The sequence below is a fragment of the Oncorhynchus mykiss genome, chromosome 25 (assembly GCF_057628025.1).
Source record: "Oncorhynchus mykiss isolate SJ-2025 chromosome 25, ASM5762802v1, whole genome shotgun sequence".
Lineage (NCBI taxonomy): Eukaryota > Metazoa > Chordata > Actinopteri > Salmoniformes > Salmonidae > Oncorhynchus > Oncorhynchus mykiss.
This window is the reverse complement of record NC_143046.1, coordinates 87,065,001-87,082,818: the sequence shown is the minus strand read 5'-3', so window position 1 is coordinate 87,082,818 and position 17,818 is coordinate 87,065,001. Positions and strand designations below refer to the sequence as shown.

Below are 17,818 nucleotides of genomic sequence, written 5' to 3'. Positions count from 1 at the left end.
ATTGTTGCCAAAAAGTTCAATTTTGGTTTCATCTGACCAGAGCACCTTCTTCCACATGTTTGGTGTGTCTCCCAGGTGGCTTGTGGCAAACTTTAAACGACACTTTTTATGGATATCTTTAAGAAAAGACTTTCGTCTTGCCACTCTTCCATAAAGGCCAGATTTGTGCAATATACGACTGATTGTTGTCCTATGGACAGAGTCTCCCACCTCAGCTGTAGATCTCTGCAGTTCATCCAGAGTGATCATGGGCCTCTTGGCTGCATCTCTGATCAGTCTTCTCCTTGTATGAGCTGAAAGTTTAGAGGGACGGCCAGGTCTTGGTAGATTTGCAGTGGTCTGATACTCCTTCCATTTCAATATTATCGCTTGCACAGTGCTCATTGGGATGTTTAAAGCTTGGGAAATCTTTTTGTATCCAAATCCGACTTTAAACTTCTTCACAACAGTATCTCGAACCTGCCTGGTGTGTTCCTTGTTCTTCATGATGCTCTCTAAGCTTTTAACGGACCTCTGAGACTATCACAGTGCAGGTGCATTTATACGGAGACTTGATTACACACAGGTGGATTGTATTTATCATCATTAGTCATTTAGGTCAACATTGGATCATTCAGAGATCCTCACTGAACTTCTGGAGAGAGTTTGCTGCACTGAAAGTAAAGGGGCTGAATAATTTTGCACGCCAAATTTTTCAGTTTTTGATTTGTTAAAAAAAGTTTGAAATATCCAATAAATGTCGTTCCACTTCATGATTGTGTCCCACTTGTTGTTGATTCTTCACAAAAAAATACAGTTTTATATCTTTATGTTTGAAGCCCGAAATGTGGCAAAAGGTCGCAAAGTTCAAGGGGGCCGAATACTTTCGCAAGGCACTGTATATATATTTTTAAATAAAAAAATAGTCATGGAATCACTAGTCACTTTAGTAATGGAACACTGGTCACTTTAATAATGTTTACAACCTGCACTGCATTATGGGCAAAATGTTGAAAAATACTGTTATTAACTGTAAAACAGAAGCCTCCTGTAAAAATGACTCTAACATACTATTTCTTTACAGTAATAGAATTCACATTAGCCGTTGCAAAATCAGCAACTACACTAAACATGAAATACAGAACATTAATAGACAAAATATTAATTGACGCCACTAACTTGACAGTCAACCCAGCCAGTCACACAGCTGGAGACAAACCTCTCTGCCAACAGCACTCAGACCCACTCAGACCACTCCCACAGTGAAATTGAGAAATGGCTCTTTGCTAATATTTGTTTGTTTTTGACCATTTGAATTAAAAACAAATCACAGTACGATACTTGTTACCCAGAAATGATTTGACCTGGAGATAAACGTGTGTGCATTGGACCTTGAACATGTCACTTGGACCAATAGGAGCCGTAAACAAACACCCCAGTCTAGTTTGTCTGAAATACCCAGCGGGCCGTATCAGAAAACCACATTCACTTAAGTTAACCTGTTCAGTTTTACAACCGGCTCACTTTTAAAAGCTCTCAGTTATCTTATTATTCTTTCATTTTTAATTTTGGGGGGATTGTGGGTTGTTGTGGTTGTTGAGTTAATTATACTATGCCATTTTCAAAATATATCTTCTTAAAACACAAGTTATTGAAGAAAATGTAGGCCAGGTGAGAAGGTGAGCAGGTCAGCAGGTGAGCAGGTCAGCAGGTGAGCAGGTCAGCAGGTGAGAAGGTCAGCAGGTGAGCAGGCCCAGGGACAGGGTGTGATCCCAAGGTCATAGGATTTCAGGAACATTTGTTTGGGAAATCACGTCGAGTTTTCTTTTTTTTCTTTTTTGCATTTACCCACCTTATTACAACCATTACAGCACCTATAGCTCTTGTCCAGGGCGTTACGTGTGTGCGGCTTGCTGATGGTGAGCCTTCAAGTTGCTTGGACGCTCTGGACCAGAGCTAACGACATCCGGTTTGTACTAATGGATACAGTCTAATATCGGGATATTATTTTGTTGTTGCCAATATTGCAATATAATTATTGTTGGCTGCGCCAACATGTATCCTTCATAGCTTGTTCTCCATCTCCTGTTTAAAATAGGGAACAAATTCATTTTCAGCACTCCCCCCCCCCATTGACTGATCAAAACTCGGCACCTAAGTATTGTGACAATATCGTATCGTGAGGTCCCTGGCAATTCCCGGCCTTACTGGTTAGGACCGAGGACTACCCAGGTCTTCCATTGACTTCTCTCTGCAGTGTTTGAAAAATGACAGTTTAGATCTGATATGATCTGATATGATAAGTCTTCCTTACAGAGAGACAAGAGTTGCTGCGGCACATCATCAGTAGTGACTTTATAAAACACTGTTGTAGCAAAATGTAATGGCACCTGGTGGGAGGGTTGGAGAGCAGGGAGGGGGGGAGAAGGTTTAGGAGAAGGGATTAGGAGAGGGTAGAAAAGGCTAATGACGTTCTTGGGGCGAGGGGTCAGGGTGCCCATGTGGCGTGTGGAGCATTGACCGGAGTCCCTAGCTGGCGTTGGTTGGCGGTGTCTACTTGATGTTCTTGAGCAAGGAGGTGCGAGCGTTCACCACGGCCTTGAAAGCATCCTCGCTGCCCGGGGCAACGCACTTATCCGGATGGAGCAGCACAGCCAGCTTCCTGTATGCCTTGTTAACCTCCTCCCTGGAAACACAAACAGGAACCAACGTTAGACCAAGAGGAAGGCGCTGTTGAAGCCGCCGTGTGTGTGTGTGGAAGAAGTTGATTGTCAGGTGGACGGAGTAATGAGATTCTCCACTGTCTCCTAATCCCCTCACTAAATCCAAGCCCCCAATCCCCTACACACACACACACGCGCGCACGCACACGCACACGCCTCATATCAGGGAAGAAATTACCCGGAGAAGTCTGTTTTTTTGAGAGAGCGAGAGAGAGTAGGGAGAGAAAGAGAGTGAGAGAGAAATCTGTTGAGAAGCAACTGCTTGCTAAGGTTAAGTTTAGGTTTAGAATAAGGGTTAGGGCTAGGGTAAGGGTTAAGTTTTAGGATAAGGGTTACTAGGTAGGTTAAATGTTACTGATAGTCAGTCCATCTGTAGATGCTCTACAGACTATTCAAATAAAGTGTTCTCTCTTCTTTTGCCAACATGAACCTGTTATGTCAATAAACACATTTAATTGAATTGAGTACAGATTGTGGAGGATGAATTGACAGAGTAGAGGATAGGATAGCGTGACTGAGTGGGGGCTGTTGGAGTGGGACTGCATGATAACATGACAACAGGGTTTAATTGCAGTAATAGACAGGAAGGGGTTAAGAAGAGATGATCTGTCCTCCTCCTGATCTTCTTACCCCCTGACAGAGGCCCTGTTGTCATGACAACCTCTAGCCCCTAGACACTTATCTAAGAGTGATTGGACAAGTCATTGTGTCATTATGTGTGATTGGACAAGTCATTGGGTCATTCTGAGTGATTGGACAGGTCATTGTGTCATTCTGTGTGATTGGACAGGTCATTGGGTCATTCTGAGTGATTGGACAGGTCATTGTGTCATTCTGTGTGATTGGACAGGTCATTGGGTCATTCTGTGTGATTGGACAAGTCATTGTGTCATTCTGTGTGATTGGACAGGTCATTGGGTCATTCTGAGTGATTGGACAGGTCATTTGGTCATTCTGAGTGATTGAACAGGTCATTGCGGTAATACAACCCAGTTGATCAGAGGTTAATGTGGAGCTATTCCAAGTGTCTAGGGCACAGTGGTCAAACTCATTCCAAGTGTCTAGGGCACAGGGGTCAAACTCATTCCAAGTGTCTAGGGCACAGGGGTCAAACTCATTCCAAGTGTCTAGGGCACAGGGGTCAAACTCATTGCAAGTGCCTAGGGAACAGGGGTCAAACTCCTTCCGTGGAGGGCTGAGTGTCTGCAGGTACTCACTCCTCAATTGACTGATCAATTACCTGGTTGTCTGGGTCTTAATTGGTTAGGAACTCCCCTCACCTGGTTGTCTGGGTCTTAATTGGTTAGTTAGGAATTCTCCTCACCTGGTTGTCTAGGTCTTAATTGGTAAGTTAGGAATTCTCCTCACCTGGTTGTCTAGGTCTCAATTGGCCACAAATTTAAAGGAAATAACCAAAACCAGCAGAGACTCAGCCCTCCATGGAATGACGTAAGAAACCCCTGGTGACCCCTGTTCTTACCGTGTGGCTCCAGGTTTTACCCCCAGCATATCCCAGGAGTCCTTGCTGTTGCGTATGCGTCGGATGGTGTCGGCCTGCTCCTTGGTGAAGCCGACAGTGACCTCCGCAACCGGGCGCTTCCCACCATTCTCACACATGTCCGTTATCGAGGAGAAAAACGCCTGGAGAACACACACACACACACACACACACACAAAGATCACTACAATCTATCATCTATCTATCTACAGTATCTGTATACAGTTGAAGTCGGAAGTTTACATACACTTAGGTTGGAGTCATTAAAACTAGTTTACATACACTTAGGTTGGAGTCATTAAAACTCGTTTTTCACTTCACAAATTTCTTGATAACAAACTATAGTTTTGGCAAGTCGGTTAGGACATCTACTTTGTGCATGACACGTAATTTTTCCAACAATTGTTTACAGACAGATTATTTCATTTATAATTCACTGTATCACAATTCCAGTGGGTCAGAAGTTTACATACACTAAGTTGACTGTGCCTTTAAACAGCTTGGAAATTCCAGAAAATGATGTCATGGCTTTAGAAGCTTCTGATAGGCTAATTGACATCATTTGAGTCAATTGGAGGTGTACCTGTGGAAGTATTTCAAGGCCTACCTTCAAACTCAGTGCCTCTTTGCTTGACATCATGGGAAAATCAAAAGAAATCAGCCAAGACCTCAGAAAAACAATTATAGACCTCCACAAGTCTGGTTCATCCTTGGGAGCAATTTCCAAATGCCTGAAGGTACCACGTTCATCTGTACAAACAATAGTACGCAAGTATAAACACCATGGGACCACGCAGCTGTCATACCGCTCAGAAAGGAGACGCGTTCTGTCTCCTAGAGATGAACGTACTTTGGTGCGAAAAGTGCAAATCAATTCCAGAAGAACAGCAAAGGACCTTGTGAAGATGCTGGAGGAAACAGGTACAAAAGTATCTATATTCACAGTAAAACAAGTTCTATATCGACAACCTGAAAGGCTGCTCAGCAAGGAAGAAGCCACTTCTCCAAAACCGCCATGAAAAATCCAGACTATGGTTTGCAACTGCACATGGGGACAAAGATCGTACTTTTTGGAGAAATGTGCTCTGGTCTGATGAAACAAAAATAGAACTGTTTGGCCATAATGACCATCGTTATGTTTGGAGGAAACAGGGGAAGGCTTGCAAGTCGAAGAACACCATCCCAACCGTAAAGCACGAGGGGGGCAGCATCATGTTGTGGGGGTGCTTTGCTGCAGGAGGGACTGGTGCACTTCACAAAATAGATGGCAACATCAGAAAGGAAAATTATGTGGATATATTGAAGCAACATCTCAAGACATCAGTTAAAGTTAAAGCTTGGTGGCAAATGGGTCTTCCAAATGGACAATGAACCCAAGCATACTTCCAAAGTTGTGGCAAAATGGCTTAAGGACAACAAAGTCAAGGTATTGGAGTGGCCATCACAAAGCCCTAACCTCAATCCTATAGACAATTTGTGGGCAGAACTGAAAAAGCGTGTGCGAGCAAGGAGGCCTACAAACCTGACTCAGTTACACCAGCTCTGTCAGGGGGAATGGGCCAAAATTCACCCAACTTATTGTGGGAAGCTTGTGGAAGGCTACCCGAAACATTTGACCCAAGTTAAACAATTTAAACGCAATTGCTACCAAATACTAATTGAGTGTATGTAAACTTCTGACCCACGGGGAATGTGATGAAAGAAATAAAAGCTAATATAAATAATTATCTCTACTATTATTCAGACATTTCACATTATTAAAATAAAGTGGTGATCCTAACTGACCTAAAACAGGGAATTTGTACCAGGATTAAATGTCAGGAATTGTGAAAAACTGAGTTTAAATGTATTTGGCTAAGGTGTATGTAAACATCCGACTTCAACTGTATCAATCTACAGTATCTATCATCTACCTACAGTATCTATCATCTATCATCTACCTACAGTATCTATCATCTATCATCTACCTACAGTATCCATCTATCATCTACCTACAGTATCCATCTATCATCTACCTACAGTATCTATCATCTACCTACAGTATCTATCATCTATCATCTACCTACAGTATCTATCATCTACCTACAGTATCCATCTATCATCTACCTACAGTATCTATCATCTACCTTCAGTATCTATCATCTACCTACAGTATCTATCATCTACCTACAGTATCTAGCTATCATCTACCTACAGTACCTATCATCTATACTCTACCTACAGTATATATCTATAATCTACCTACAGTATATATCATCTATAATCTACCTACAGTATCTATCTATCATCTATCATCTACCTACAGTATCTATCATCTACCTACAGTATCTATCATCTACCTACAGTATCTATCTATCATCTACCTACAGTATCTATCTATCATCTACCTACAGTATCTATCTATCATCTACCTACAGTATCTATCTATCATCTACCTACAGTAGCTATCATCTATCACCTACAGTATCTATCTATCTATCATCTATTATCTACCTAAAGTATCTATCATATATCATCTACCTACAGTATCTATCATCTACCCACAGTATCTATCATCTACCTACAGTATCTATCATCTACCTACAGTATCTATCTATCTATCATCTACCTACAGTATCTATCATCTACCTACAGTATCTATCTATCTATCATCTACCTACAGTATCTATCTATCATCTATCATCTACCTACAGTATCTATCTATCATCTACCTACAGTATCTATCTATCATCTATCATCTACCTACAGTATTATCATCTACCTACAGTTTCTATCTATCACCTACAGTATCTATCATTATTGATGTGCATCTTTCCCTATCAAGATGATTCGATATGTATCTAAATAAATGGACTCTGATCCGATACAGGAACAATATGGTTTAGTTTGAAATTATTCGGTTTGATTAGAGAACAAATCGATGGGATGCGATACGATTCGATGCACTAACATTTGTTGCAAAAACATTTTCCATTCTAAATCAAAATCTGAATTTGATGGATCTTATGAGCTGGGAGTCTCTGAGCTGGGCCTCTCTGTATGTGTGAATGATGTCTATGTATGTACTATGTAGTTCCCTGATCTGAGCCATAAAGGACACTAGACATCTACCACCATCAGATTAGAGCCATAAAGCAGACTAGACAACTACCACCCCATTACCACTATCAGAATAGAGCCATAAAGGAGACATCTACCACCACACTACCACTATCAGATTAGAGATATAAAGGAGCCTAGACATCTACCACTATCAGACTAGAGCCATAAAGGAGACTAGACATCTACCACCACACTACCACCATCCGATTAGAGCCATAAGGGAGACTAGACATCTACCACCCCACTACCACTACCATATTAGAGCCATAAAGGAGACTAGACATCTACCACTATCAGATTAGAGCCATAAAGGAGGCTAGACATCTACCACTATCAGATTAGAGCCATAAAGGAGACTAGACATCTACCACCCCACTAACACTATCAGATTAGAGACATAAAGGGGACATCTACCACTATCAGATTAGAGCCATAAAGGAGACTAGACATCTACCTCCCCACTACCACTATCAGATTAGAGACATAAAGGAGACAAGACATCTACCTCCCCACTACCACTATCAGATTAGAGACATAAAGGAGACTAGACATCTACCACCCCACTACCACTATCAGATTAGAGCAATAAAGGGGACATCTACCACTATCAGATTAGAGCCATAAAGGAGGCTAGACATCTACAACCCCACTACCACTATCAGATTAGAGACATAAAGGAGCCTTGATATCTACCACCCCACTACCACTATCAGATTAGAGCCATAAAGGAGACTAGACATCTACCTCCCCACTACCACTATCAGATTAGAGCCATGAAGGAGTCATCTAACGCCCCACTAGCACTATCATATTATAGCCATAAAGGAGACATCTACCACCACACTACCACTATCAGATTAGAGCCATAAAGGAGACTAGACATCTACCTCCCCACTACCACTATCAGATTAGAGCCATAAAGGAGACTAGACATCTACCACCACACTACCACTATCAGATTAGAGCCATAAAGGAGACTAGACATCTACCACCCCACTACCATATTAGAGCCATAGAGGCTAGACATCTACCACAATCAGATTAGAGCCATAAAGGAGACTAGATATCTACAACTCCACTAACACTATCAGATTAGAGACATAAAGGAGCCTAGATATCTACCACCCCACTACCACTATCAGATTAGAGCCATAAAGGGGACATCTACCACTATCACATTAGAGCCATAAATGAGGCTAGACATCTACAACCCCACTAACTCTATCAGATTAGAGACATAAAGGAGCCTAGATATCTACCACCCCACTACCACTATCAGATTAGAGCAATAAAGGGGACATCTACCACTATCAGATTAGAACCATAAAGGGGACATCTACCACTATCACATTAGAGTCATAAAGGAGCCTAGACATCTACCACCCCACTACCACTATCAGATTAGAGACATAAAGGAGGCTAGACATCAACAAACTGACGACCAGTATCAGATTAGAGACATAAAGGAGCCTAGACATCTACCACCCCACTACCACTATCAGATTAGAGCCATAAAGGAGTCTTCCACCACCCCACTACCACTATCAGATTAGAGCCATAAAGGAGACATCTACCACCACACTACCACTATCAGATTAGAGCCATAAAGGAGCCTAGACATCTACCACCCCACTACCACCATCTGATTAGAGCCATAAAGGAGCCTAGACATCTACCACCCCACTACCACTATCAAATTAGAGCCATAAAGGAGTCTCCTACCACCCCACTACCATATTAGAGCCATAGAGGCTAGACATCTACCACTATCAGATTAGAGCCATAAAGGAGGCTAGATATCTACAACCCCACTAACACTATCAGATTAGAGACATAAAGGAGCCTAGATATCTACCACCCCACTACCACTATCAGATTAGAGCCATAAAGGAGACAAGACATCTACCACCCCACTACCACTATCAGATTAGAGCCATAAAGGAGCCTAGACATCTACCTCCCCACTACCACTATCAGATTAGAGACATAAAGGAGACTAGACATCTACCACCACACTACCACTATCAGATTAGAGCCATAAAGGAGACATCTACCTCCCCACTACCACTATCAGATTAGAGATATAAAGGAGCCTTGATATCTACCACCCCACTACCACTATCAGATTAGAGACATAAAGGAGCCTTGATATCTACCACCACACTACCACTATCAGATTAGAGCCATAAAGGGGACATCTACCACTATCAGATTAGAACCATAAAGGAGACTAGACATTACCACTATCAGATTAGAGCCATAAAGGAGGCTAGACATCTACCACTATCAGATTAGAGCCATAAAGGAGAGTAGACATCTACCTCCCCACTACCACTATCAGATTAGAGCCATGAAGGAGTCATCTAACGCCCCACTAGCACTATCAGATTAGAGCCATAAAGGAGACTAGACATCTACCTCCCCACTACCACTATCAGATTAGAGACATAAAGGAGACTAGACATCTACCTCCCCACTACCAACATCAAATTAGAGTCATAAAGGAGACATCTACCACCACACTACCACTATCAGATTAGAGCCATAAAGGAGTCATCTATGTTTTCTGTGAATGACTATGATAACATTTAGTTTAGTCACCAATACATCAGATAATGCTAACTATTTGTTTATGCTATTTTAACAACTAAAAAATACAAGATACAAATGTCAAGACTGTTCTTTTTGAAGTGCTGAATATAACAAGGAGACATCTACCACCACACTACCACTATCAGATTAGAGACATAAAGGAGACTAGACATCTACCACCCCACTACCACTATCAGATTAGAACCATAAAGGAGACTAGACATCTACCACCCCACTACCACTATCAGATTAGAGACATAAAGGAGACAAGACATCTACCACCACACTACCACTATCAGATTAGAACCATAAAGGAGACTAGACATCTACCACCCCACTACCACTATCAGATTAGAGCCATAAAGGAGCCTAGACATCTACCACTCCACTACCACTATCAGATTAGAGCCATAAAGGAGACTAGACATCTACCACTATCAGATTAGAGCCATAAAGGAGATATCTACCACCCCACTACCACAATCAGATTAGAGCCATAAAGGAGCCTAGACATCTACCACCCCACTACCACTATCAGATTAGAACCATAAAGGGGACATCTACCACTATCAGATTAGAGCCATAAAGTAATCTTCTACCACCCCACTACCACTATCAGTTTAGAGCCATAAAGGAGACTAAACATCTACCACTATCAGATTAGAGCCATAAAGGAGACTAGACATCTACCACCCCACTACCACTATCAGATTAGAGCCATAAAGGAGACATCTACCACTATCAGATTAGAACCATAAAGGAGACATCTACCACTATCAGATTAGAACCATAAAGGAGACATCTACCACTATCAGATTAGAGCCATAAAGGAGACTAGACATCTACCACTATCAGATTAGAGCCATAAAGGAGGCTAGACATCTACCACTATCAGATTAGAGCCATAAAGGAGGCTAGACATCTACCACTATCAGATTAGAGCCATAAAGGAGACTAGACATCTACCACCCCACTACCACTATCAGATTAGAGCCATAAAGGAGACTAGACATCTACCACTATCAGATTAGAGCCATAAAGGAGGCTAGACATCTACCACTATCAGATTAGAGCCATAAAGGAGACTAGACATCTACCTCCCCACTACCACTATCAGATTAGAGACATAAAGGAGACAAGACATCTACCTCCCCACTACCACTATCAGATTAGAGACATAAAGGAGACTAGACATCTACCACTATCAGATTAGAGCCATAAAGGAGACTAGACATCTACCTCCCCACTACCACTATCAGATTAGAGACATAAAGGGGACATCTACCACTATCAGATTAGAGCCATAAAGGAGACTAGACATCTACCACCCCACTAACACTATCAGATTAGAGACATAAAGGGGACATCTACCATAATCAGATTAGAGCCATAAAGGGGACATCTACCACTATCACATTAGAGCCATAAATGAGGCTAGACATCTACCTCCCCACTACCACTATCAGATTAGAGACATAAAGGAGACAAGACATCTACCTCCCCACTACCACTATCAGATTAGAGACATAAAGGAGACTAGACATCTACCTCCCCACTACCACTATCAGAATAGAGCCATAAAGGAGGCTAGACATCTACCACCCCACTACCACTATCAGATTAGAGACATAAAGGAGACTAGACATCTACCACCCCACTACCACTATCAGATTAGAGCAATAAAGGAGACTAGACATCTACCACTATCAGATTAGAGCAATAAAGGGGACATCTACCACTATCAGATTAGAGCCATAAAGGAGACTAGACATCTACCTCCCCACTACCACTATCAGATTAGAGACATAAAGGAGCCTTGATATCTACCACCCCACTACCACTATCAGATTAGAGCCATAAAGGAGACTAGACATCTACCTCCCCACTACCACTATCAGATTAGAGACATAAAGGAGCCTTGATATCTACCACCCCACTACCACTATCAGATTAGAGACATAAAGGAGACTAGACATCTACCTCCCCACTACCACTATCAGATTAGAGACATAAAGGAGCCTTGATATCTACCACCCCACTACCACTATCAGATTAGAGCCATAAAGGAGACTAGACATCTACCACCCCACTACCACTATCAGATTAGAGCCATAAAGGAGACTAGACATCTACCTCCCCACTACCACTATCAGATTAGAGCCATGAAGGAGTCATCTAACGCCCCACTAGCACTATCATACTATAGCCATAAAGGAGACATCTACCACCACACTACCACAATCAGATTAGAGCCATAAAGGAGACTAGACATCTACCACCCCACTACCATATTAGAGCCATAGAGGCTAGACATCTACCACTATCAGATTAGAGCCATAAAGGGGACATCTACCACAATCAGATTAGAGCCATAAAGGAGGCTAGATATCTACCACCCCACTACCACTATCAGATTAGAGCCATAAAGGAGACTAGATATCTACCACCCCACTACCACTATCAGATTAGAGCCATAAAGGGGACATCTACCACTATCACATTAGAGCCATAAATGAGGCTAGACATCTACAACCCACTAACACTATCAGATTAGAGCCATAAAGGAGACTAGACATTTACCTCCCCACTACCACTATCAGATTAGAGCCATAAAGGAGACTAGACATCTACCTCCCCACTACCACTATCAGATTAGAGACATAAAGGAGACATCTACCACTATCACATTAGAGCCATAAATGAGGCTAGACATCTACCTCCCCACTACCACTATCAGATTAGAGACATAAAGGAGACAAGACATCTACCACCCCACTACCACTATCAGATTAGAGCCATAAAGGAGACTAGACATCTACCACCACACTACCACTATCAGATTAGAGCCATAAAGGAGACATCTACCTCCCCACTACCACTATCAGATTAGAGACATAAAGGAGCCTTGATATCTACCACCCCACTACCACTATCAGATTAGAGACATAAAGGAGCCTTGATATCTACCACCACACTACCACTATCAGATTAGAGCCATAAAGGGGACATCTACCACTATCAGATTAGAACCATAAAGGAGACTAGACATTACCACTATCAGATTAGAGCCATAAAGGAGGCTAGACATCTACCACTATCAGATTAGAGCCATAAAGGAGAGTAGACATACACTACCACTATCAGATTAGAGCCATAAAGGAGGCTAGACATCAACAAACTGACGACCAGTATCAGATTAGAGACATAAAGGAGACATCTACCACCACACTACCACTATCAGATTAGAGCCATAAAGGAGCCTAGACATCTACCACCCCACTACCACCATCTGATTAGAGCCATAAAGGAGCCTAGACATCTACCACCCCACTACCACTATCAGATTAGAGACATAAAGGAGACTAGACATCTACCACTATCAGATTAGAGCCATAAAGGAATCTTCTACCACCCCACTACCACTATCAGTTTAGAGCCATAAAGGAGACTAAACATCTACCACTATCAGATTAGAGCCATAAAGGAGACTAGACATCTACCACCCCACTACCACTATCAGATTAGAGCCATAAAGGAGTCATGTACCACTATCAGATTAGAGCCATAAAGGAGGCTAGACATCTACCACTATCAGATTAGAGCCATAAAGGAGACAAGACATCTACCACCCCACTACCACTATCAGATTAGAGCCATAAAGGAGACTAGACATCTACCTCCCCACTACCACTATCAGATTAGAGCCATGAAGGAGTCATCTAACGCCCCACTAGCACTATCAGATTAGAGCCATAAAGGAGACTAGACATCTACCTCCCCACTACCACTATCAGATTAGAGACATAAAGGAGACTAGACATCTACCTCCCCACTACCAACATCAAATTAGAGTCATAAAGGAGACATCTACCACCACACTACCACTATCAGATTAGAGCCATAAAGGAGTCATCTATGTTTTCTGTGAATGACTATGATAACATTTAGTTTAGTCACCAATACATCAGATAATGCTAACTATTTGTTTATGCTATTTTAACAACTAAAAAATACAAGATACAAATGTCAAGACTGTTCTTTTTGAAGTGCTGAATATAACAAGGAGACATCTACCACCACACTACCACTATCAGATTAGAGACATAAAGGAGACAAGACATCTACCACCACACTACCACTATCAGATTAGAGCCATAAAGGAGCCTAGACATCTACCACTCCACTACCACTATCAGATTAGAGCCATAAAGGAGACTAGACATCTACCACTATCAGATTAGAGCCATAAAGGAGCCTAGACATCTACCACCCCACTACCACTATCAGATTAGAACCATAAAGGGGACATCTACCACTATCAGATTAGAGCCATAAAGTAATCTTCTACCACCCCACTACCACTATCAGATTAGAGCCATAAAGGAGACATCTACCACTATCAGATTAGAACCATAAAGGAGACATCTACCACTATCAGATTAGAACCATAAAGGAGACATCTACCACTATCAGATTAGAGCCATAAAGGAGACTAGACATCTACCACTATCAGATTAGAGCCATAAAGGAGGCTAGACATCTACCACTATCAGATTAGAGCCATAAAGGAGGCTAGACATCTACCACTATCAGATTAGAGCCATAAAGGAGACTAGACATCTACCACCCCACTACCACTATCAGATTAGAGCCATAAAGGAGACTAGACATCTACCACTATCAGATTAGAGCCATAAAGGAGGCTAGACATCTACCACTATCAGATTAGAGCCATAAAGGAGACTAGACATCTACCTCCCCACTACCACTATCAGATTAGAGACATAAAGGGGACATCTACCACTATCAGATTAGAGCCATAAAGGAGACTAGACATCTACCTCCCCACTACCACTATCAGATTAGAGACATAAAGGGGACATCTACCACTATCAGATTAGAGCCATAAAGGAGACTAGACATCTACCACCCCACTAACACTATCAGATTAGAGACATAAAGGGGACATCTACCATAATCAGATTAGAGCCATAAAGGGGACATCTACCACTATCACATTAGAGCCATAAATGAGGCTAGACATCTACCTCCCCACTACCACTATCAGATTAGAGACATAAAGGAGACAAGACATCTACCTCCCCACTACCACTATCAGATTAGAGACATAAAGGAGACTAGACATCTACCTCCCCACTACCACTATCAGAATAGAGCCATAAAGGAGGCTAGACATCTACCACCCCACTACCACTATCAGATTAGAGACATAAAGGAGACTAGACATCTACCACCCCACTACCACTATCAGATTAGAGCAATAAAGGAGACTAGACATCTACCACTATCAGATTAGAGCAATAAAGGGGACATCTACCACTATCAGATTAGAGCCATAAAGGAGACTAGACATCTACCTCCCCACTACCACTATCAGATTAGAGACATAAACGAGCCTTGATATCTACCACCCCACTACCACTATCAGATTAGAGCCATAAAGGAGACTAGACATCTACCTCCCCACTACCACTATCAGATTAGAGACATAAAGGAGCCTTGATATCTACCACCCCACTACCACTATCAGATTAGAGACATAAAGGAGACTAGACATCTACCTCCCCACTACCACTATCAGATTAGAGCCATAAAGGAGACTAGACATCTACCACCCCACTACCACTATCAGATTAGAGCCATAAAGGAGACTAGACATCTACCTCCCCACTACCACTATCAGATTAGAGCCATGAAGGAGTCATCTAACGCCCCACTAGCACTATCATACTATAGCCATAAAGGAGACATCTACCACCACACTACCACAATCAGATTAGAGCCATAAAGGAGACTAGACATCTACCACCCCACTACCATATTAGAGCCATAGAGGCTAGACATCTACCACTATCAGATTAGAGCCATAAAGGGGACATCTACCACAATCAGATTAGAGCCATAAAGGAGACTAGATATCTACCACCCCACTACCACTATCAGATTAGAGCCATAAAGGGGACATCTACCACTATCACATTAGAGCCATAAATGAGGCTAGACATCTACAACCCCACTACCACTATCAGATTAGAGCCATAAAGGAGACTAGACATTTACCTCCCCACTACCACTATCAGATTAGAGCCATAAAGGAGACTAGACATCTACCTCCCCACTACAACTATCAGATTAGAGACATAAAGGAGACAAGACATCTACCACCCCACTACCACTATCAGATTAGAGCCATAAAGGAGACATCTACCACTATCACATTAGAGCCATAAATGAGGCTAGACATCTACCTCCCCACTACCACTATCAGATTAGAGACATAAAGGAGACAAGACATCTACCTCCCCACTACCACTATCAGATTAGAGACATAAAGGAGACAAGACATCTACCACCCCACTACCACTATCAGATTAGAGCCATAAAGGAGACTAGACATCTACCACCACACTACCACTATCAGATTAGAGCCATAAAGGAGACATCTACCTCCCCACTACCACTATCAGATTAGAGATATAAAGGAGCCTTGATATCTACCACCCCACTACCACTATCAGATTAGAGACATAAAGGAGCCTTGATATCTACCACCACACTACCACTATCAGATTAGAGCCATAAAGGGGACATCTACCACTATAAGATTAGAACCATAAAGGAGACTAGACATTACCACTATCAGATTAGAGCCATAAAGGAGAGTAGACATACACTACCACTATCAGATTAGAGCCATAAAGGAGGCTAGACATCTACCACTATCAGATTAGAGCCATAAAGGAGACATCTACCACCACACTACCACTATCAGATTAGAGCCATAAAGGAGCCTAGACATCTACCACCCCACTACCACCATCTGATTAGAGCCATAAAGGAGCCTAGACATCTACCACCCCACTACCACTATCAGATTAGAGCCATAAAGGAGTCATGTACCACTATCAGATTAGAGCCATAAAGGAGGCTAGACATCTACCACTATCAGATTAGAGCCATAAAGGAGACAAGACATCTACCACCCCACTACCACTATCAGATTAGAGCCATAAAGGAGACTAGACATCTACCTCCCCACTACCAACATCAAATTAGAGTCATAAAGGAGACATCTACCACCACACTACCACTATCAGATTAGAGCCATAAAGGAGCCTAGACATCTACCACCCCACTACCACTATCAGATTAGAACCATAAAGGGGACATCTACCACTATCAGATTAGAGCCATAAAGGCGACTAGACATCTACCACGATCAGATTAGAGCCATAAAGGAGACTAGACATCTACCACTATCAGATTAGAGCCATAAAGGAATCTTCTACCACCCCACTACCACTATCAGATTAGAGACATAAAGGAGACTAGACATCTACCACTATCAGATTAGAGCCATAAAGGAATCTTCTACCACCCCACTACCACTATCAGATTAGAGACATAAAGGAGACTAGACATCTACCACTATCAGATTAGAGCCATAAAGGAATCTTCTACCACCCCACTACCACTATCAGTTTAGAGCCATAAAGGAGACTAAACATCTACCACTATCAGATTAGAGCCATAAAGGAGACTAGACATCTACCACCCCACTACCACTATCAGATTAGAGCCATAAAGGAGTCATCTACCACTATCAGATTAGAGCCATAAAGGAGACTAGACATCTACAACCCCACTACCACTATCAGATTAGAGACATAAAGGAGACTAGACATCTACCACCCCACTACCACTATCAGATTAGAGACATAAAGGAGTCATCTACCACCCCACTACCACTATCAGATTAGAGCCATAAAGGAGTCATCTACCACTATCAGATTAGAGCCATAAAGGAGTCATCTACCGCTATCAGATGAGAACCATAAAGGAGACTAGACATCTACCACTATCAGATTAGAGCCATAAAGGAGGCAAGACATCTACCACTATC

At 42.1% G+C, this 17,818-nt stretch overlaps 1 protein-coding gene across 1 annotated transcript in view; it reads right to left on the bottom strand.

Moving 5' to 3' along the window:
• Positions 1-924: 924 nt before the first annotated feature.
• Positions 925-17,818, bottom strand: part of dnajc27 (DnaJ heat shock protein family (Hsp40) member C27) — a 27,361-nt gene continuing 10,467 nt past the window's right edge. Inside the window, exons 6-7 of the mRNA XM_036962950.2 lie at positions 4,183-4,343; positions 925-2,665 (exon numbers count right to left, since the gene is read on the bottom strand). Coding sequence (XP_036818845.1) covers positions 2,533-2,665; positions 4,183-4,343 — 294 coding nt within the window. The 3' untranslated portion in view covers positions 925-2,532. The remainder of the gene's footprint in view (positions 2,666-4,182; positions 4,344-17,818) is intronic.